Source organism: Canis lupus, chromosome 31, assembly GCF_003254725.2.
Source record: "Canis lupus dingo isolate Sandy chromosome 31, ASM325472v2, whole genome shotgun sequence".
Taxonomy (NCBI): domain Eukaryota; kingdom Metazoa; phylum Chordata; class Mammalia; order Carnivora; family Canidae; genus Canis; species Canis lupus.
In genome coordinates, this window is record NC_064273.1 from 38,372,753 (window position 1) to 38,395,302 (window position 22,550).

At 63.5% G+C, this 22,550-nt stretch overlaps 1 protein-coding gene across 3 annotated transcripts; it reads right to left on the minus strand.

Moving 5' to 3' along the window:
* Positions 1–757: 757 nt before the first annotated feature.
* Positions 758–21,054, minus strand: LOC112669224 (PTTG1 interacting protein). 3 transcript variants are annotated; one of them, XM_025462167.3, is made up of 6 exons: positions 20,870–21,054; positions 12,757–12,809; positions 9,299–9,407; positions 5,065–5,239; positions 4,407–4,453; positions 758–2,454 (listed from the first exon to the last, which is right to left on the minus strand). In XM_025462167.3, the coding sequence occupies exons 1-6, from the start codon at positions 20,982–20,984 to the stop codon at positions 2,408–2,410; spliced, it is 546 nt and encodes a 181-aa protein (XP_025317952.1). In that variant the 5' UTR covers positions 20,985–21,054; the 3' UTR covers positions 758–2,407. The 3 variants fall into 3 exon arrangements, with proteins under 3 accessions (XP_025317952.1, XP_025317954.1, XP_048960617.1); XM_025462169.3 differs by lacking the exon at positions 20,870–21,054 and adding an exon at positions 14,158–14,191; XM_049104660.1 differs by lacking the exon at positions 20,870–21,054 and adding an exon at positions 14,013–14,151.
* Positions 21,055–22,550: the final 1,496 nt, after the last annotated feature.

Sequence of the window (22,550 nt, forward strand, 5' to 3'; positions counted from 1 at the left end):
TGCCGACGGTTACAGCCCAGGACACGAAGCTAAAGGCTTCATGAACGGCTTTCTCTGTTTTTTGGTATCTGATTCCAGGTAAGCAGAAGGACAGCAGGGCTGGGAGATGGGGTGCAGAAAACCAGCCCGAGTCCCCGGCTGGGCAGCAACTGCTGGGGCGTGGGGAGGGCCGGACAACGTGAGGACACGGCATAGTCGCCCCCTCGGCCCCGGTACTGAAGCCGGGATTGCTCACACATCTGGACATGTCAGAAGGGCCGACGTACAGGTGCCTGGGTGGCTCCAGCAGTTGAACATCCGACCCTTGGCTTCAGCTTAGGTTGTGATCTCAGGCTCCTGGGATCGAGCCTCACGGCGGGCTCCGTGCTGGGCGAGTCTGCTTCGGATTCTCTCTCTGCCCCCGCCCATGCCCCATGCATGCACACTCTCTCTAGAAGAGATAAATCTTTTTCTTTTTCCTCTTTTTAAGATTTTATTTATTCACAATTTTTAAAATTTATTTTTATTTATTCACGAGAGACAGAGGCAGAGACATGGGCAGAGGGAGAAGCAGGCTCCATGCAGGGAGCCCGATGCAGGACTCGATCCTGGGACCCCAGGATCATGGCCTGAGCCAAAGGCAGACGCTCAACCACTGAGCCACCAAGGAATCCCTAATCTTTTTTTAAAAAAGTCTCTGTAGAAAGTCTATGTGCTGCTCCCCAGGTAACACCACCACCACCACCACCACAGAGAAAGGAGACGCGAGCACACAAAGTGTATTCAACAAAGTGTGTATTAAACCATTTTTTGAAAACTGGTTAAAATTAAGGCACTCTGAGCTTCACGGTTTCCTTGAGGTTATATCAGCTGCTCTTAGGGCTATTTCAGAAAAAAGCGTGGGGACCGAGACAGCCCTCCAGGTCCCTGGCGTGGGCTCAGTACCCCAGAAGGGATCAGATACACAGTGTGGATGTGGAGGGCGGGAGCTCAGCAACCTACACTCAAGGCAGGAATGATCTTACACGGCGGGACTGTATGGATACAAAGGCCGCTAAAGCCTGTTACAGAGTTTCTCAGGAATAAACGGTAGAAAGACAACCGCGCGGCTGGCGTCCGAGAGCAGGAAGGCTTCATAGTACTTTAAACTGCTATCAAATGCCCGAGAAGTCCGAAAGGTGACGGAGTCTGTGGAGGTCGGGTTCTAGCTCGTGGGGCCGCAGGGCAGCACGCCCGGCGCGGTGCAGGCGGAGTTCCGATCACCTGGGCCTGCGCGGGGACTTCACCGGACGCTTCCGGCAGCGGGCGAAAGCAGAACACGTCGTGTTCTCGTGTGCCTGTCGACCCACGTTCCCAAAGCTAAACGTCTTCCTAATCCATGCAGGGCAGCAGCCGGGCCTATCCTCAGGTCTGAGGAAGGCTGTTCACGGTCACGACCCGGTCTGCGGCCGTGTCCGACACCAAGCGCTTGGTCCTAGATCTTGATGGGAGAAACGGAACCGCCACAGACGGCACCACAGGCCGCCTGGAGGCCCCGGCCACCCCCGGGAGCTGCCTCTGCTGGAGCTCTCACAACACCCCTAAGGGGCACAGTCCCAGGACCATCATCAGTGTGTCTGCACAGCCCGTGGGAGTCCCTCCCGCCAGCCTGGACACCCTGGCTCCCCTGTGGACAGAGCCCTGCAGAGGGGCCCGCGGCGTGTGGTCCCACCCCCTTAGAGGACAACCCATGGTCCCTAGGTGACCAGAGCGCAGGCAGCCTGACGTGCACCTCTGCACACAGCACCAGACACCTGCCACCAACGGGGCAGAAGGTGAGCACGGCCCGCGGCCACCCCACGGCACCACCAGCTGCCGCCCCGGAGAGGCGGCCTTAAAGCATCACGTGGTACCCAGTCTGCACCGCGAAACAAGCTTGAGGTTTGGTACAGATACAAATTAAAATCTACAAACTGTCCAATATGTGGTCTGAATTTTGACAGTGGAGTTTTTTGGTGAAGTATTTTAGGTGGAGGAATGAAATCTAAGACTTATTTAAGACGAAACAGAACATAGGCCCGAGGCCTGGGTGCTGCTCCAAGTGGCTGGGGTCGGGGAGCGCACCCCGAGTCAGCACGCAGAGGCACCGAGGGACAGGTGCGCCCCGCACTGAGCAGCAGGCCGCCGGGACGGAAGGCAGGGCAGGCGGCCCCGTCCGCAGGGGGCTTACCCACCGGGAGGAGTGAACGTGTGCCTTTCCTCCTGAGACTAACAACAGAACCCACACCAACCCCCGCCCCTGGACAGGCTCCGTGTCTGGAGTGACTAAGCGCAGAGAGAGAGAAGGGCAGAAGCTCGCAGGTGTGCGGGCGGCCGCGCTGTGCCCCGGCGGGGACGGGAGGGCCGGCCGGGGCTCCGCTGACCCGCAACACGTCCCGCGCCGGCGTGCTCAGTTGTTCTCAAACCTGGCATATGGGTTTTCTTCTTTAAACAAACCTGCAACGAGAGAGTCCTGGTCATAAGTGCGCTCAGACGACGACAAAGATGATGCACGAACGCGAGACAGCTAAGTTCCCCGTGAAGAGAAACGGCTGTCCTGAGCAGGTTCGAGCACCACGTGTCACCGTTTTCAAAGTCACGTCACGTCACGAATCCTTATACTGTCGACTCAGAACGAGGTGACCGTCGATCTCACCGTCCAGGGTTCAGATGCAACTAATACGATGGACGTGGTCGTGAAATCCTCGCTGCTAAACACCCAAAGACAAGTCGTCTCTGCAGAAACACACACTCCCTCCCCTCTCTAGAAACCTGGACCACACCCCAAGCCCTCCTGCAGCCACTGCAACAGATCGACTTGCCGCAGCGTCTGGGGGAGCGGGGTGCTGCTCCGTCTGAGGGGAGGAAGCCCGCGGTGATGCTGGTAAAGGGCGCGCAGATGCCAAATGCCAGACACGCAGTCATGTTGGAAAAAGACAAAGCAGAACAGCTCCTAGTCCTAGTTCTAGTCCAAGGGGGAGAAAGTTCTGTGCTTCGGAAATCAAACGCCTGCTGAATCCCAGAGAAGGCTCCATGCGCGCTGACATCCCGTGTGTTAGCCGGCGTGTGCCCCTCCCCTGCCCGCACGGGCCCTGCGAGTCCTTCCACCCGCTGCGCCTTTCCAAAGCCCAGTCCGCTCTCGGGTCTCTATGTAAACAGGCACCAGTTGGCTTTCTCAGCGCAGTTAGGGCCCAAACGAACCATCATCAGAACGGGAGGAAGACGTGGCCCGGTGCAGTTAGGGACAGCAGCCCTGCCCCGGGAGCCGCAGCCTGACCCCCAGGCCCCGCACACGCCGGCAAGGGGGATGACTGTCAGGCTACTTGTGCTTGGCAGTAAATGCACTTTGGTGAGTGTGCACGTGCACACGGCTCGTCTTGTATTTACGTTAATGTTGCTCAGGTGCCCACACACTCCTGCCACCCTTTTCAATCTTGTGGAAAACCAGGGTGCCCCCACTGAGGGGCGCGGATCCTCGGGGGGCACGGCACCAAGACAGCTGGGTGGGGAATTTCACTCACATGGAGTGTGTCACCACCTGCCCTGGGAATACCACGTGACACCAGGCTGAGCGCCGAGGGCAGCAAGAGGGACAGGCCAGGCTGGCCAGGGGAGCAGCAGCACCAGGGGGGCAGCACACAAGAGGCGGCTCTCTAGGCTGCCGGACATCGCTCCTCGGCACGAGGACCTGACCGAGGCGGCCTGCATGGGTGCGGGCAGCAGCCAGCCAGCAGCCCCGCCAGGGAACTGAGCCTTCGGGACTCACGGTGTTAGTGGTCAGGGTCGTAAACACCACTGAACGCAGTGTCCCCTCTTCAGAGAACTGCTAAGTGACCACCTTGTTGGAAAGGACTTTGCAATTTTCCTCATCACGTAGCCTTCAGCCCAGACGCCCGGTCCAACCAGCACGCAGCATGCGCTCCTCAGGTCAGAGGTCAGGGAAGCACCGGCCCCAGGCTGGAGGCACCGCGGCGGTCCTCAGTGAAGGCCCAGTGAGGCCACTTCTCCCAACCCCCACCCCCAGCTCAACACAGTAGACTGAATACTCTGTCACGCACCCCCCAATCTCCCCCAACAAAACACAACGTAACACATGGACAGGATGGGGAGCTGTGCGAAGTCCTTCAAAAGGGGCGCAGCCTGCACATCCCAGCAGGGACAGGCTGGGGCCGAGGTCCACCCCGTGAGCACGCGGTACTCAGGAGGCCTGGATGACAGAAAAATACACCAAGGCTTCATCTTTCACGACACTCGCGGCTCAGTTCATTCCGGTCCCCGCGGAGGAGAGCCGGAGGAGAGCCGGAGCGTGGGAGGGAGCGCGGGAGGGCAGCAGGGCCCAGGGCCTGCGCTCACATCTCATGGGGCGGCATCACCCCAACCACACGGAGTGGACACCCCCCGACGCTTACCGTATTTCTTTCTGATTTCGTCATGTCTCGACTTCATCTCTGCTCTCCTAAAAAGCAAAGAGATCTCATTTAGCATCTGAATGTGACATGATGTTGAGAGACGCACCCTTGGCTTCCTTCAGCAGAGAGGCTGGGGACAGGCGCGGCCACTCAGCCGGCAGGGGACGGCCAGCTCTTCTGCAGCCGCTGCGGCGTCCTCCTACCTATTCAAATGTCCAGTACTGTGATTTCTTAAAATATTTTTCATATGAAGAAAACATACCGATCAACGAGAATCTCACACCAGGTTCTGAGGAAGGTCAGTGCACGTTAGGTTTTATTTGGGGGCAATGGCTCTGCAGGGACCTCTCTGAACCACAGCCCACCCCCGTCAGGCGGGCCCAGTGACCCTCCGCTGCACCTGCCACCAAGGCCTGGCCTGTGGCAACAGACGTGCTCCCCAAAGTGCTCCGTAAGCAGGAGGGGACAGTGTCTCGGTGTGCTGGCCAAGGAGGCCCGCCCCAGGCAGCAACCAACCCCTGCGTGGCACTCACTCCTGCCCCCAAGCTTGGCACAGGACAGTCCGCCCAAAGCTGGAGACAGCTTGTGCCCCAGTCACTGCCCCTGGCTCGGTGGCCGGATGCCCGGGGACCTCCCACCCCCAGGAACGGGACCTCACCGCTCCTCCTGCCGGATCCTGCGCTCCTCGCGCTCCCGCGCCGCCTTTTCCTCACTTTTATCGGGCTTCCGGCTCTTCTTCCTCCGGCAGCAGCAGCAGCAGCAGCACACGGCCACGGCCAGGAGCACGGCTCCCCCCACCACCGACAGGGTGATGATCAGCGCCTCGAAGTTCACTGCAAGTGCACCGGGCGTTGGGGAGTCAGGACTGGGAGCAAGGACCCCAAAGCAGCACCCCCTGGGGGTGGAGAGCAGCCCCAGAACCACAGAACCAGCCCCCCAGGTCTGCTCTCAGCACGTGTGTGTGTGTGTGTGTGTGTGTGTGTGTGTGTGAGAGACAGAGACAGTGAGACAGAGACACACTTGGAATTTTTCAATCAAGCACCAGGGCCCCAGCGCCAGGGCAGCTGTCCTCACCTCCTGCCGCTGAGAGGAGTCTGCAGGCCTGAGGACAGGAAGGAAAATCCCCCCCGGGACATGTACACTGACCAAACACATCCTTAGACTCTCTGTGGGACCCCCGGAAACAGAGGCACGGCCTGGTACGGCGCTTCCGATCCTCAAGCCAGGCCACAGCCCTACACCGCTGGCCCCCAAACATGGTCTGAGCCTCGCGTGTCTACTAACACGTGCAGTCTGTTCCCACAAATACAGGGTGGTACACAGTGCACCGCCTCGTCCTGAGGACTCTCTTACTAACGCTTCCCTTTCTCGGGCCCGCTTGGCCGCAGGAGCACGGCACCCAGCACACGCGGGCACACGAACACGGGCTGTTCCGATGCCGTCGCCAGTGGGCCCTCCATCCACGGCAATTTCCAGGGAACCAAAAGTCACAAGCGGATTTTTGAGTGTGCAGGGAGTCAGCACCCCTGAACCTATGGTGTCCCAGGGTCACCTGCATTCCCCCCCCCCCCCCCCCCCCCGGGGACCACTGCTGACCCCAGCAGGCAGACGACGACTGCGCAGCCACAATGCAGCTGGCCAGGCTGCAAAGGATTTTAAGATTTTCTGTCAAAACCCAACTCCTAGGACAAATCAAGTAGTTGAAACAAGTTTTACAATTCTCTCCAACTTCCCTGAAGGATTTATAAGCCCAACTGTGGATATTTTCCTATTTAACACGAACCAGAGCCAACCAAACAGCTCTGATACTGCGTTTGCCAACGTGTCTGTTCATCCCGTTAATACAACCACCGCGGAGGCTTCGACAGCGAGATCTGCCCCGGGCGGCGGGATCGGAGTCTGCTCCGTCTCCCGGGTCTCCGCGTTGTGGCTGGGGGGGCCTCCCGGCTGGGGACGGGGACACCACTGCTGAGGGGGACACTCCACACGGGCCGGCCACGAGCCTCACACGCTCAAGTGTGTTCGCCTACTCCGCCAATCAGATACGGCTACGTCTGGTGAAACGACTTCCGAGCTGTCATCACGTGCTCTTTCCTCCTTCCACCTATTCTGGAAGAGCCCGCACAGCAAGCAGTAATGGCCGTAACACAACCAGGAAGACCTTCCTTCACGAGCAGAAACAGCACGCTTTGACTACAGAACTTTATTTTTTTTTTTAAGATTTTATTTACTCATGTGAGAGAGAGAGGCAGAGACCCAGGCAGAGGGAGAAGCAGGCTCCATGCAGGGAGCCCGATGTGGGACTCGAGCCCAGGACCCCGGGGTCACGCCCTGAGCCAAAGGCAGCCGCTCAACCACTGAGCCCCCCAGGCAACCCTGACTACAGAACTTTAAAACAATCACTTCCTTTCCTTCCCTTCCCCTTTCTTTTCCCTTCCCTTTCCTTTCCCCTTCCCCTTTCCCTTTCCCTTCCCTTTCTTTCTTTCTAAAAGATTTTATTTACTCTTGAGAGACACAGAGACACAGGTAGAAGGAGAAGCAGGCTCCCCGCAAAGAGCCCAATATGGACTCAATCCTGGATCCCAGGATCACACCCTAAGCCAAAGGCAGATGCCTGACCACTGACACCCAGGCGTCCCTATTTTGAGAGAGAGAGAGAGGCAGAGACACAGGCAGAGGGAGAAGCAGGCTCCATGCAGGGAGCCCAACGTGGGACTCAATCCCGGGTCTCCAGGATCAGGCCCTGGGCCAAAGGCGGCGCTAAACCGCTGAGCCACCGGGCTGCCCTATTTTTTTTTTAATATTTTATTTATGGGGCGCTGAGGTGGCTCAGTGGTCAAGCATCTGCCTTTGGTTCAGGTCATGGTCTCAGGGTCCAGGGATCCAGTCCCACATTGAGTTCCCCGCAGGGAACCTGCTTCTGCTTCTGTGTCTCTCACGAATAATTAAATAAATCTTAAAAAACAAGAAAAAGACTTTACTTATCTGACAAAGAAAGCATGCATACAAGAAGGGAGATCAGCAGAGAGAAAGGGAGAAGCAGGCTCCCTGCAGGAAGCCCGATGTGGGACTTGAACCCAGGACCCCAGGGTTACGACCTGAACCGAAGGCAGACACTCAACCAACGGAGCCACCCGGGCACCCAATAGTCAACTTTAAAAACCAATCACATCAGCAAGACAGCTGGCTTGGAAATAGGCTCCCCCCCCGCCCTCCCACAAAACAGCTCTCTGACTAGCAGCTAAAACAAGCTATAAAATAAAGAAATCCCGATCACGACGGGAAGTCGCTGTGGGCCGCCCTCCCTGTGAGCCTCCCATGGAAGAGCTATGTCAGGGTGACCTGAGTGGGGCAGGGACACCTGCCTATGCACGATAGGACGATCTCCTGAAAACCTCAAGTTTCTCCAAATGAGCATGATTGCAGGTCATTACAGTGAAAACCTCAGAACAGTTTTGCCCAAAACTGGGTAAGAAGATTCTGAAGTTCTGTGAGATCAAAGAGCGCCCTGCGCGTGTGAGGTCTGGGATTAGAGTCACGTGCCGCCCTGACGTCTGGGGGGCTCCCATGGAGAAGGTCCCCGGCCCGACATGTCCGCCCAGCCCTCCGGGTGCACACCCGCAGCCCCGCAGCTCAGGACACCACCCGCGCCTTCTCCGGGAAGCAGGGGCAGCATGCCTCCCACCGCCCCACTACCCCCGGCCCCCAGGCTGCGGGTCTCACTGGCCCACGTCAGGTGTTCAGCCAGCCTCATGGCCCAAAGGCAGGGACTTCATTTCACAGGAGAATTATCAAAAATGCCCCCACTTGAAGGGTGTGTAGCATCATCAGCCAGAGAAATGCCAATTCAAACCACAATGAGATACCACTTTACACACTCAATGAACTAAAACGAAGACGACTGATTGTCCCAAGTGTTGGCAGGGACGTGGGACAAGGGGAGCACCACCACCCCCTGGCCCACTGGGAGGAGCGTAACTGGCACAGCCGCTCTGTGCAGGGACTCAGGGCCCGTGCTCCTCAGTGCACGACCGCGGGACGGAGTGTGGGCAGCGGTGCACACGAGCACAGCTGCGGCAGCACTGGCACGCCCGGGCGTCCACCAGCAGCACAACACATGAACAGCTGCAGGGCACTGAGCAGGGCACTGAGCGGCTGCGACAGGGGCCACAGGAGTCTCAGCCACACGACCAAAGGACTCGGAGAGACCAGCGCGTGACTCCCCCACGGGGAAGGGCCGCAGGCAGCACTCACCGCGGGGAGCAGAGGTCAGTCCAGGGACGGCCCACAGGGTCCTCCGTGGTCAGGCTGCGAGTCTGAGGGGAGATGACCTGCCTGCCCGTGGAAGGCTTCACTCAACTCCCTGAACTGGGTACGTACACTTGTCTCTGCTAAACACTACCGTCCACACGAAGAGGAAGAATTAACGTGTACGCTTATCAGAAGCTGAAGCTCAGGATGCCCCAGGCTCCCCGGTCAGGGCGCTCTCTGTGGGGTCTCACAAGGGTTAACCCACCAGAGAGACTGCCCACGACACCAACCACACGCAGAGGGGGACACATGACGAGAGGCGGGCCCAACCACACTGAGCGGCAGTCCCAGCGCACAGATGCCGCCCACACCATGTGCTGACCCGCCCGGCAAACAGTCCCCGAACGAACCCCCCCGTGCCCTCCGCCGCCGTCGTGGGCCGTGGAAACCCAGGGCAGGGCCGAGGTGGACGGGCTTGCACCCGGGGACCTCCAGCTGCCCCCCCAGAAAGCACGTGCTCTCACTGGCTTCCTGACTTCCTGCAGCGAACATGCGTTCTGACAGCTTGTGTCCACTGAGCACAAGCAGATTTTCCAAGACAGCATTGCTTTTGCAAGAACTCCATGAAAACGAAGACTCACCCCAGCAAACGCCCCAGCGGGCGGAGCTCAGCTTACAGAGGGAGCTGGGTGGCAGGATCCTGCTCACCGGGTAGTCCAAGCACGCCTTATTTGTGTGGCACCAAAGACACTGAAAGAGAGAAAAGTTTGACAAACATCAGAAATGCAACGTATGCCCTGAAGAATCAGACTGTCCAGGACAACCACCCCCAACACACCTCTGCTCCCCCAGGTGACTGGCAGGCCTCGGCCCCCAGCCCCCATCAGCTCTACCTGGCCTGGCCCACCAGGGCCGAGGTTTCTCCAACCCTCCTGCACCAGGCACCCTGCCCGGCCTCTTGGCCTTCCTGCAGGTCCCGAGAGCTGCCAGGTGGCTCCCTGCCCGGAGTCTCTGCACAGCTACTCCTCCTGCCCAGAACATTCTTGTCTCAGCTCCCCCACGAGGCCCACCCTGAGCCGCCTCCCCACCAGCGCCCTGCCTCCCCGGTCCCCTCCCCTCAGAAGCACCCAGACTCGCTCAGCTGGGGTGCCCCTCCCCGTTTGTCTGCAGGAGGGTAGGCACTTGTGTGCTTCACCGAAGGATCCTTGGCAGGCGGGCCGGAGCCGGGCCCACGGGGGGAGCGCAGGAAGTACTGGTCAGCGGACTTCTGCAACCTTGGAAAACACTGCGGCCTCTCCAGCCGCGCGGGGGCTCTGCCGTCGTACATACCCCGCACCGGGGGCGCCTGGGTGGGTGAAGTGTCCGCTGTAGGTTCAGGTCAAGATCCCGGGGCCTTGGGACCTGCCAGCGTCCAGTGCTCCGCTCTAGGGAGTCTGCGTCCCCTCCCTCTGCCCCTCCCTCCTGCTTGTGTTCCCACACTCTCTCAAGTGAATAAATAAAATCTTTAAGGAAAAACAAAGCACATCTAAGGCTCAGAGGCAGCCGACCAGAAGCTCAGAGCTGGAGTGCACCTCACAGATGCTGTCTGGGGTCCCTAAAACCAGGAGGGGCAATGCAGGCGCAGAGACAGCACCACCCCAGTGCTTGGCCGACGCCGGGCGGCCCAGGCCGGAGCCACACTCCGCAACCTGAGGCGAGCTGTATCTAGACCTCATGGGCCAGCCGGTCGGGCCTTTGCTCGGCACTTTGAATCTTGAACGTCGCCATCCTGCAGGCTCACCCGGGGCGCCCGTATGCAAGACACTCCGAGCACGCAGGGAACATGGTAACCCTCTTGTTCCTGGCCGTCTGAGAGCATCCTGCACAGCAGCGGCTTGGTCCTGGCTGAACCATTTTCGGTAAATCCTCCATTTTCAAGTAATGCAAATCTCAAATGTCTGTTTCTCATTTTTATAACCATTTTACCAAAAGCCACAGGAGCTCCCTGGGAGGCCAAGTTCTCTGCTGTGGTGGCATCACAGGTTTTTTTTTTTTTTTCTTTTTTTTTCTTTTTTATTTATTTATGATAGGCACAGTGAGAGAGAGAGAGAAGCAGAGACACAGGCAGAGGGAGAAGCAGGCTCCATGCACCGGGAGCCCGACGTGGGATTCGATCCCGGGTCTCCAGGATGGCGCCCCGGGCCAAAGGCAGGCGCTAAACCGCTGCGCCACCCAGGGATCCCGTCACAGGGTTCTATTTGCTCTTTAGATTAACGAAGTGACACACACATGGTGAGCAACTCAGGTAGCACCTAAGGGGGACCAGCGCACCCTCCGCCTCCCTTCTGGCCCCTGGGCCCCGGCCCGTCCTTCCAGAAACCCGCGTGCGCCCAAGGATCCATGTGGGCGGGTCTGCGACAGCCCTGGCTTGAGGGGGGCTGTGTCTTGGACTCCACAGGTCAGGTGGAAGGGCCGTCTGCTGGGAGCCCCCAGTGATGGGGGCCGTCCCTCGGCCGTGCGCCACACAATCTCCTCCCACAGAGGGAAGGGTTGGACTGGACGCCGGCAAAAGCGCCCCCGCAGGGAAGCGGGTGGGGGGGGGCGGTGAGGTAAACACTGGGCTGCTCTCAATGCTCTCAGGCCAGGCCAGGATGACTCCCCGTAGCCACACCCTGCCCCCTGGCAGCCCAGCCAAGAAAACACCCCTCGAGGGGCCGAGGCCACTGAACAAGCCTAGTGTCATCAACAGCATCAACAGCGAGGGCTGAGGCTGCAGTAACTACCTCCCTCGGTTTATAACCAGCCAAGGCGGGGGTCCCCTGGGCCCCACGACCCCACAGGCCTCAAACCATGACGCCGCCCTGCAGCCAGCAAACTCTTTTGAAAATGTGACTATCTTAGAGCAGAAATTGTCTGATGAGGTCTCTCCTGACCCGTCCCAGAGTGAAATTCACCGCTGGGGAAGGGAAACAGGGCAATGCGCTAAGATACCCTCGTAAAACCCGACTGGAGGGAGGGGAGACAGCTTTGCCCCAGGCCCCCAGGTGAAGGCCGCCCATCTCTCCCAGCCCCCCTCCCCACATGGCCCTCAGGGCTCTAACGCTGAGCACACAGGGCTGCGCTGAAACGAGCCAGAGAACCGAAGCCCGGGGCTCCTGAGTCCCACTGCTCAGGAAGCTGGTGCCGGCCAGGAGGGCAGAAGGATCCTAACAAAGCGGTACAGTTGCCCCAAGACCCTAGTGGGCTTTACACGGTGGGTGTCTTTTGCCAGTGTTCCTACTTGCCCTGATGATCAGCTGCAGACGTGCCTGCGTGTCAGAACCCAGTCGACCCACCTGGAGGTGATTGCCATGCGCACCAGGCCTGCTCCAGAGCAGGGACAACCCATGAGCGTCCTGGCTCCAAGTGTCCCCTGTAACTCTGGGGAGCTAGTCTAGACCAGGTCCTGTGTGATCTGATGGCTGCGTGTGTCTCCTCGCCCTCACCCTTCCCTGTTCCCAGGCGGAGAGCCAAGGGGGAAGCATCTACCCCAAGCCTGGAGAACTCGGGACACGCAGTCTGAAGACTTTGGTTCAAGGTTCATGGACAGCCCTCACTCCTCTTGGCAGCAGATGAGGCCTCTGCGCACTCAGGACACCCCCTGCCACGTCCCCGGGGCCCATCGGCAAAACAGAGTACAGCCCCTGTCCCCACCAGGGCTCTGCATTCCAATGACACCACCATGAAAAGCCCTGGTCAAGAGCTAACAGTTGCACACCAGATGCTCAATGAGTCCCCAGCCCAGCGCTCCTCCTGTCCCCCTGGCCCTCCACAACCCCTCACCCGACCCCAAGCCCACCAGCCTCGGTGAGGCCTGATGCTTCCCACGCAGCTCACACACGCTCCCAGCCAGGGGGCCTAGCGCATGTTTCATAACCCTCGATACCTGTTTCAGGAGGTAAAGAAAGCATATCGGTGATGCACAGGTGGGACGTGCAGTTTTCCTAAGACGGTTTAATACGCCCAAGAAACACTAAAATGATGTTCCGTACGCATCACACGAGACACCTCCACGGACCCCCAGACGCAGAGCCCTTCACACACGAGACCCCGGGGCTGAGGAAGGGGGTGTGCTACTTACAGAGACGTTTCTCAGGCACTCCTCACAGGTTCTGTTTGTGTTCTGAGAGCAAGCTGTGGGGAAGAACACACACACCGGTGAGAGTCAGGCAATGTGCACGTGCACTCGGGGGTAGGGGGCCCGGGCGCCGCTCCCAGCCTCGGAGACCCACAGCCAGCACCCAGTGTTCAAGGGACATCAGCAAGAGCTACTGAGCCTTGCTGCCAGCAGGGCCCCAGGGAGGACAGACAGGCACCCTGCAAAGGTGCAAAGGTCCGTGCGTGAAAACAGGCCCTGGCACACGGAGGGAGGACCTTCAGCGAAGAGGAGACGAGCACCTGGCTGTGTCCAATGGACCCCACCCGGCCTAGGCCCACTGGCTCGTCAGCACACACAGCAGTGTCAGGCCCAAGAGACAAAGGTCAGGCCTCAGTCCCACCGACGTGCGGGGAAGGCTCCCTGAATCAGCTGATGCCAACCCCACGGGGCACCCCGCAGCTCTGGCCCCTCCTCACAGCACAAGGAGCTCAAACTCCACGCAGCTAAGAGCTCTGGAACTCAAGTTAGTCAGAAGTAAAGAACTAGTGTATGACTACAGCATTCCCGTCCCCTATCAAGCTGCCAGTACCACACCCCACTGCTAAAACAGACTAAAAAGAGCTCTGTGTGCAAGCTCGTGAGTCACCAGGAATGGCAACCTCACGTCATCACGAGATGCCACTGTACTCCCACCAGGATGACTAAAGTTAAAAAGGCTGACACCACCAAGTGCTGGTGAAGAGGGAGCAGTGGGGAACTCCCACAAAGCGTTGGTGGGAGAGCAGGACAGTTCCAACAGCGAAAAGATCTGGCGTTTGCTCATAAAACCAACCCCTGCTCCCCCGTGAGTCAGCAACCCCACTCGACTATGTTACTCAAGAAAATCAGAACGTAAGCCTCCAGGGAGGCTTGCGTAGAAATGTTTACAGCAACTTTTTTTTTTTTTTTTTTTAAGATTTTATGTATTTGAGAGTGCGAGAGAGAGAGAGCACACAAGTGAGCAGCGTGGGGGGAGGCAGAGGGAGAAGCAGGCTTCCTGCAGAATGGGGGAGCTCGATCCCAGCACCCCGGGACCACGACCTAAGCTGAAAGGAGACGCTTCACCGACGGAGCCGAGGCGCCACCAGCAACTTTATGGTAACAGCAAACAACTGGAAAGAACCCAGATGCCCAGGCACAGGAGGATGGGCAAACCAGTGGAGCTGCACAGCGGAACGGTACTCAGCCAGCAGACGTACCCCGTACACACGAAACATGGATTATCTTAGAAATGTCACGCAGGCCCACAGATATCTGACACGAAAGGCCATCCTGTGGGCTCCCTGGACAGGCGGCTCTGGAGCAGGGCATCCCCTACATCAGGAAAAGGCCAGGCACCCGAACCTTCCAGAGACAGATGCATCCAGGAGCCTGACGGGGGCCAGGGCGCACAGGTGTGACTCACCGCCGGCACACTTAAGACTCCTGCACTTCATCGCACTCAAAACTTCCTGCATGAGAGAAAGGAGGACGAACGTTAACCTCCGGCCCACGACAGGTGCTGGGAGGTCCCAGGCAGCGGACCTCACAGAGCTCAGCGCAGGGAAAGGGGAAGATCCCACGCGCCGCGGAGGGACCGCAAAACTCCGTGCAGTGTGAAAATCCCGAGTGCGCGTGCCTACTGCTCAGTTCGGCCTCCTCCCCCGTGTTGAGGGCAGGGGCGCCTCACCCCCAGGTGCGAGGGCGCCCACCGCGGCCACCGAGCAGGACCAGGACAGTGACCCACAGCACATCTGCCTCTCCGCACACCCTATACAGCCCTGCCTGACTCAGGGTGAGCCGGGCCCGCTGGCCCCAGCTTGCTCCCCAGCACCCCAACAGCACTCCTCCCAGAGCCTCTGGCAGGTGCCGCTCCCTCAAGGACTCCTCCTGCAGCAACAGCCCTACCTTAGCTCCAGGAGGGTAAACAAAGTGGATGACCCGCCACCACCTTGATTTCTGCCGGTACCTCACCAGCCCAGGTCCTGGCATCCACCAAAGGGCCCAGAGGACGACACCCGGAGCACAGGGACCTTAGTGTGCGGACACCGTCCCCGCGGAGGAGCCAGGGCTCAGGGAGGAACACCTGATCGCAGAACTGGGACAGAGGAAGGACAGGACCGGCCTGGGACAGACTGCTGCGCCATGGTGGCACAGATGTAGGGGGTCAATGACTGAAGGATCCAGAAGCCAGCTTGAAGGGGTCCTCCTTGCCAAACAGGGACAATGACAAATCAAGGTGGCTGACAACAATGGCCGCTAACGTCTCGAACGGTCCAGGATTTCCCATGGACAGGGAAGGCCGACCAGCCAAGGCGAAGCAGCGGGTAGAAAACCTGCCATTTGCAGTCATCTTGATAAATCTGGACGCTGAGGCCACAGTGTGTACCCGTGAGGTGACAGGCCCTTGCGGCCTCCAGGCGCCCCGCGGTTGAATTACTTATGAAGACAAGATGGTACCTTAGAAGTGACCGAAGTATCGCCACAATAAAGACAGGACGAGGGAACGAAATGACAGCAAGTGCCCCCTGGGGGTGCAGGGCGAAGGACCCAGCCACAGGGGATTGAATCCTGGCCAAACGGGAGTCCAAGTAGAGGCCAGCAGGCTGGACCCACGGAGGGCCTTCTACAACGCCGTCCTCTGAGAGCCGAGGAGGCGACGGGAGCTTGGGAGACCTCCTGGCCAGAAGCCCCGCGTGTCCAGGAGGGGAAAGGGACAGGACGGCCCTGGGGCAACTGGTGGACCGTGTCTGTAAGCCCCGGGCCCCGTCACGGAGTTCAGGGATCATGGCGATGCCGGCTGTCCGTCCCGGCTGTCCCGACCGTGCCCCTCGCGCCCCAGGCCTCGGGAGGGCCTCCCGGCTGCGGGGAAGGGCCGGCCAGCTCCCCGCGGGGCTGGTTAAAAGGGCAGCGAGCACACGGGGCGCCGCAAAGCAAACCCGGAAACGCTGAGAACACAAAGGCGTTTGGAAGTTAACTAAACTGTTTATTCCTTCAACTTTTCTGCAGCTTTGACGTTTTTCTAAACAAAGAGTTAGGCAGGAAGCCGCTGGGAAAATGTGCACAACTGCTGACACACCCACCCTTAAGTCCTTCTGGAAAGATTCTACAAGAAAAGTCCTACTTCTGGGGATCCCTGGGTGGCTCAGCGGTTTCGCGCCTGCCTTTGGCCCAGGGTCTGATCCTGGAGTCCCGGGATCGAGTCCCACGTCGGGCTCCTGGCATGGAGCCTGCTTCTCCCTCTGCCTATGTCTCTGCCTCTCTCTATCATAAATAAATAAAAATAAATCTTCAAAAAAAATAAAAAATAAAATCATAAAAAGTCCTACTTCTCATCAATCTTGACTGAGCAGCCACAGGGGGCAGGGGAGGCTAGAAGAACTCTGTCATGGGGACTTTTCATGTTTGACAGTTGGCTTTGTGTGAACTCAGCTCCTGGACACACGATCCGACCCCACCCCATGGCCTCTGGACCAGCGAGCAGGGGTCGGTGGCGACCACCCTGCTTCTCCCCGCCCTGGCCGGGCAGCGGGCAGAGGGCTCTGTGTCCAGCGCTCCAGGACGCGGGCGCCGGGGAGAGGCCGCTCACTATCCCCCTCGGATCACCTGACCGTCCTGCACGGCTGGCAGGGCAAACACGTTCACCGCGTGCTAGGGCTTCAGAGGCCCACCTCTCTGGTCACGGGACGTGGAAAACCAGGCGCCGACAGCCAGCGAGAAGCAGGCGCTGCCCTCGTTTCCTAAGTCGAGCGCTAAGACCCAACGCCCCGGCTCTGCGAGACCTGGGCCTGAAGATCCTCCACCAGAGTCCACTCCCCAACAATCAGAAAACGTCACACATCATTCACTTTGCAAATTAAACAAAAAGACCAAAGCAAGAAAACGGAAGTTCACTGTGTCGAGATACACTGGCCCACGGCCCCACATCGCACTGGAGCTGCAGGGGAGCCTGTTAAGTACAGAGGACACACACCCTCGTCGCGAAGAGATGGTTCATAAAAATAAAAAAACGAATGAGGACATTCCCACATGTGCGTCACACCACAGGCCAGGGGCCGGGGCCGGCAGACCAAGCCCCTCCTTGGACACTGCATCTGCTCCACTGGGTGACAGACACACAGGAAGCATCCACATCACAAGCTCCCACGAGAAATAAGGGTAAAAAGTTCACGCAGACAAAAAGCCCCACATGTCTTCCTAGCTCAGTAGGAACAAGAGAGCTTGAGGGTGGCACGGCTCTTCCCCAACCGAGGATGGCTTACATCCCAAGAAACCCACTGTAAGTGGAAGACGTTCTAGCAAAAATACACCTGGCCGACCGTCGACGTGCTGAGCACACGCAGGGGGCGGCGGGCGGGCGAAGCCCTCAGGCAGGGCCTACCCCGTGAGAGTCAAGCAGCTCATGTGATGACCGAATGCCCGCCGTGACCAACGGGACGGCCGTGACCAATGCGACAACCGTGACCGCACAGTGCTGGCCTGGCAAAGACCCACATCCGAAGTGCCAAGCGCTGCTCCTACTGTGTGCACATCACTTCTGTGCCACCATGACGTTAGAACGTCCTAGGTAGACCCGTGTAGGCGGGGGCTGTCCGTGCATACAAATAACGGGTACCGTGTACGCGCTGGCTGCCACACCCTTACGACCGGGTTAGAAAGCCCTGGTCTCAGCAGCAGATGGGCAGCACAGGAATGGCAAGCCCCCTCCAAGTCCAGCACCCGTCCTAAGGAGCAGTGAGGGTGGGCTCCCCACCCCGCCCACCTGCAGAGGCCACAACGGAGCTCTTCTGCATCCCCGGGCCGCTGGTGCTCGGGGTCATCTCCCCTCCACCGTGACGGACACTTGCAGGTGTTTCAGGAGCTCAGCGTTCGCCCCGGTGGACAGAGTCGGGAAGACTGTCCTCACCATGCGAGTGGGCATCACCCAATCCACAGGGGACCCAACAGAACAAAAAAGGCAGAGGAGCAGAGAACTGACTCTGCTGAAGCCGGGCCACTGTCTTCTCCTGCCTTGGGCACTGGTGCACCTGGTTCCCACGGCTCCACCAGCAGACGCAGGTCGTGGGGCTTCCCAGCCCCCACCATCACGCACGCCAGCCCTTCATGATCTGTCTCTCTCTACAGCCACAGACACCGCCGGTGGTTTCTCTGAAGAACCCTAATGCCCTGGCAAGGCTGTGAACGGCAGTCCCGCTCCTCCAGCACAAGCAGCAAACGCCTCACGGCAGCCTGGGCTCTGTGGAAGGGGGGTCTCGGGGCTCTCACAGTCCCCCTGACCCCAAGGAAGCGGAGCAGGGGACCGGCTGGCAAGCACCCACCCAGCACACCACTCCCCTATGAGGAGGTGCTGCTGACAGGGGAAACAAGAGCACCCCGCCACCCACCGAGGACCTGCGGTGTATCCCAGACAGGTGATCCCTAGGAGCCGAGGCCGGTGATGGGCAGCTGCCCCCTGAGCTGACTGCGAGCGAACGCCGTGTGGCTGAAGGCGCTGTGGCATATGGAGCCGCAGCTCTGGTCTAAGCCCCTACGGAGGACACGAAGTCACCAGGGCCACCCCTGGTCACCTGACGGAGCGAGGGCAGTATAACAGAGTGGTCACACAGGTCACTGCCGGCGCCCCCTGACATGCGCACTGCAGTCACGCACACACGCCCGCTGACCGCGGAGAAAGACTTCCCGCAGCTCATCCACCTACTCGGGTAAACGATCCCCATCCACGTTCACGCTTATGGCTCAGTCTAGACCAAAAGTTCCCTACGCACTGCCATCCTGCTGCTGCACATAAAAACGTCCAGGTAGCTGCCTGGGCAAGGTCACGCGTACATGTGAAGTGGACTGGCACGACAGTCCCCTGAGCAAACACTCTGTAAGTCACCGAAGAAAGGTACTCTGCTGTGCTCAACGGAGCGACAAGGCCTAGGCTGCCGGGAGGAGAGGAAAACCCTGGCCCCAAGGGGGTCCTCCTCGCAAAGCCCCGGGCGGAGGTCAGGAGGCCTGCATGTGGCGCTACGACCACAACCGGAGATCTCGCCGGGCTGCAGACACGCCGGCCAGCACGACCGTCCTGCAACAGGCCAACCGACACTGCCCAGCTTCTCTGATTCCCCCGGGCCCAGAGGCTGAGGACCCCCGGTCCCCCTCCACTGGCCACGGGAGGCCGCGCTCCAGCAGCACTCCGTCTCTGGAACTTTCTGAAACGTCAGTCTGGGCCAGGTCACCCACCTCCCGTGTGGGCACTCTCTTGGCCAGGCCGGCAGGGACTCCGCCTGCTGACCTCCGGGCCCAGGCCCGGGCAGCACCGGGCGGGGTGAGAACAGGTGGGAGGAACCGGGGCGCACAGGCTTGGGGCCCGCTCAGGGCAGCCGCGGAATCCACTTCCTTCAGAGCGCAGGCCCCCGGCCCCAGCTTTCCTGCCTCCACCGAGGCTTGCCCTGACCCAGGTCCGCTCCTGCGGTGCACAGGCGCCCGCCACCCGCCGGCTCTGGGGCTCCTGCAGGCAGCGGGCTCCGCTTCCAGCTCGGAACCGAGCACCGCGGGATCCCCGGAGAGGCTCCGGGAGGCTACGCCGAGGGCTCAGCCGGGACGACCCCGCAGGCCCGCACACCGCCGCCCGCTCCACCGAGACAGGGGTCCGGCTGCCCCTTCCCAAGGGACCCTCGGGCGGCCCCCGCCGGCCGCAGCCCCAGCCCGGGGCGGGGTCGGAGTCGGGGGCGGGGCGGCGGCCCCCGGGCGCAGGGGCGGCCCGGCAAGACCGAGGCCCAGAGCCCCGGCCCCGCCCCGAACGCCGCGACCCCGCCCCGGACCCCACGACCCCATCGCGCCCCGCCCGGGCCCCCGCGACCCCGCGACCCCTCCCTGTCCGAGACCGCGCCCCGCCCCGCCCCCCCCGCCCCGGACCCCGCGACCCCATCGCGCCCCGCCCGGGCCCCCGCGACCCCGCGACCCCTCCCCGTCCCCCCGCCCCGGACCCCGCGACCCCATCGCGCCCCGCCCGGGCCCCCGCGACCCCGCGACCCCTCCCCGTCCGAGACCGCGCCCCGCCCCGCCCCCCCGCCCCGGACCCCGCGACCCCATCGCGCCCCGCCCGGGCCCCCGCGACCCCTCCCGGTCCGAGACCGCGCCCCGCCCCGCCCCCCCCGCCCCGGACCCCGCGACCCCATCACGCCCCGCCCGGGCCCCCGCGACCCCGCGACCCCTCCCCGTCCCCCCGCCCCGGACCCCGCGACCCCATCGCGCCCCGCCCGGGCCCCCGCGACCCCGCGACCCCTCCCCGTCCCCCCGCCCCGGACCCCGCGACCCCATCGCGCCCCGCCCGGGCCCCCGCGACCCCGCGACCCCTCCCCGTCCGAGACCGCGCCCCGCCCCGCCCCCCCGCCCCGGACCCCGCGACCCCATCGCGCCCCGCCCGGGCCCCCGCGACCCCTCCCGGTCCGAGACCGCGCCCCGCCCCGCCCCCCCCGCCCCGGACCCCGCGACCCCATCACGCCCCGCCCGGGCCCCCGCGACCCCGCGACCCCTCCCCGTCCCCCCGCCCCGGACCCCGCGACCCCATCGCGCCCCGCCCGGGCCCCCGCGACCCCGCGACCCCTCCCCGTCCCCCCGCCCCGGACCCCGCGACCCCATCGCGCCCCGCCCGGGCCCCCGCGACCCCGCGACCCCTCCCCGTCCGAGACCGCGCCCCGCCCCGCCCCCCCGCCCCGGACCCCGCGACCCCATCGCGCCCCGCCCGGGCCCCCGCGACCCCTCCCGGTCCGAGACCGCGCCCCGCCCCGCCCCCCCCGCCCCGGACCCCGCGACCCCATCACGCCCCGCCCGGGCCCCCGCGACCCCGCGACCCCTCCCCGTCCGAGACCGCGCCCCGCCCCGCCCCCCCGCCCCGGACCCCGCGACCCCATCGCGCCCCGCCCGGGCCCCCGCGACCCCTCCCGGTCCGAGACCTCGCCCCGCCCCGCCCCCCCGCCCCGGACCCCGCGACCCCATCGCGCCCCGCCCGGGCCCCCGCGACCCCTCCCCGTCCGAGACCGCGCCCCGCCCCGCCCCCCCGCGCCGTCTCTAACCGCCCCGGGTCCCTCACCCGCGCCGGGCGGCTCCGGAGTCGCGGCCGCCGACAGCAGCAGCAGGAACAAGGCGACGGCGCCGCGGGGCAGCTCCCAGCGCGGCCCCAGCCCGCGGGCGCCGCCGAACGCCATGGCGGCCGAGCCCTCGGGGCGGACGTCAGCCGGACGCGGTCCCCTCCGCCGAGCTCCGCGGCCTCCCCGCCCCCGGAAGAGCCGCGCGCCGGAAGTGGGCGGGGCGAGCGGCAGGCCGACTGCGCAGCCGCGGCTCCCGGTTCGCCCCGCCCCCCGGCCGCTGCCCACCCCCCCCCCCCCGCCTCCCGGCGCGGCGCGGGCGCGGCACAGTGCGCGTGCGCGGGGGCAGGGGGCGGGCTGCGGGCGGCGCTCACGGCGGCTCGGTGCGCCTGCGCGGCGGCGGGGGGCGTGTCCTGGGGCGGCGGGGGACCCCGACCCCAGGGCGCCGAGCGGGTCGGGCGGGGTGGCCCCGGGACCGGGTGGCGGTGCCGCCGCCGGAGAACGGCTCGCAGTGCAGCGGTCACCGGAGGCGGAGAGGCCGGGCGGGGGGCTCGCCCCGAGGGCTCGCAGGGGCGCCCCGGGGTCCGCGGCTCCGAGCGCGTCGGGAGGCTGGGGAGGAGCGCTGCGCGCCCCGGGACGCCCCTGGCTCCCCGCGCTCTCCCCGGCCGCCGTCGGATGCACCTGCCTCCCCGGATCCGGGGCTGCCTGGCCCGTGGAGGGAGCCCGGGGGGCGGGGGCTGGGGCCGGGGAGCCCTGGGGGGGCGGGGGCTGGGGCCGGGGAGCCCTGGGGGGGCGGGGGCTGGGGCCGGGGAGCCCTGGGGGGGCGGGGCTGGGGCTCGGGAGCCCTGGTGGGGCGGGGGCTGGGGCCGGGGAGCCCTGGGGGCGCCGGGGAGCCCTGGGGGGGCGGGGGCTGGGGCTGGGGAGCCCTGGGGGGGCGGGGGCTGGGGCCGGGGAGCCCTGGGGGGGCGGGGCTGGGGCTCGGGAGCCCTGGTGGGGCGGGGGCTGGGGCCGGGGAGCCCTGGGGGGGCGGGGGCTGGGGCCGGGGAGCCCTGGGGGGGCGGGGCTGGGGCTCGGGAGCCCTGGTGGGGCGGGGGCTGGGGCCGGGGAGCCCTGGGGGGGCGGGGGCTGGGGCCGGGGAGCCCTGGGGGGGCGGGGCTGGGGCTGGGGCTCGGGAGCCCTGGTGGGGCGGGGGCTGGGGCCGGGGAGCCCTGGGGGGGCGGGGGCTGGGGCCGGGGAGCCCTGGGGGGGCGGGGGCTGGGGCCGGGGAGCCCTGGGGGGGCGGGGCTGGGGCTCGGGAGCCCTGGTGGGGCGGGGGCTGGGGCCGGGGAGCCCTGGGGGCGCCGGGGAGCCCTGGGGGGGCGGGGGCTGGGGCTGGGGAGCCCTGGGGGGGCGGGGGCTGGGGCCGGGGAGCCCTGGGGGGGCGGGGCTGGGGCTCGGGAGCCCTGGTGGGGCGGGGGCTGGGGCCGGGGAGCCCTGGGGGGGCGGGGGCTGGGGCCGGGGAGCCCTGGGGGGGCGGGGCTGGGGCTCGGGAGCCCTGGTGGGGCGGGGGCTGGGGCTGGGGAGCCCTGGGGGGGCGGGGGCTGGGGCCGGGGAGCCCTGGGGGGGCGGGGCTGGGGCTCGGGAGCCCTGGTGGGGCGGGGGCTGGGGCTGGGGAGCCCTGGGGGGGCGGGGGCTGGGGCCGGGGAG

Coding starts and splice junctions, on each gene's coding strand:
- LOC112669224 (XM_025462167.3), bottom strand. CDS start 20,984: ATGGCGTTCGGCGGCGCCCGCGGGCTGGGGCCGCGCTGGGAGCTGCCC. Junction 12,810..20,869: donor TCCGGAGCCGCCCGGCGCGG/GTGAGGGACCCG, acceptor TCTTCCCCACAG/CTTGCTCTCAGAACACAAAC. Junction 4,454..5,064: donor AGGATCCGGCAGGAGGAGCG/GTGAGGTCCCGT, acceptor TTTGCTTTTTAG/GAGAGCAGAGATGAAGTCGA.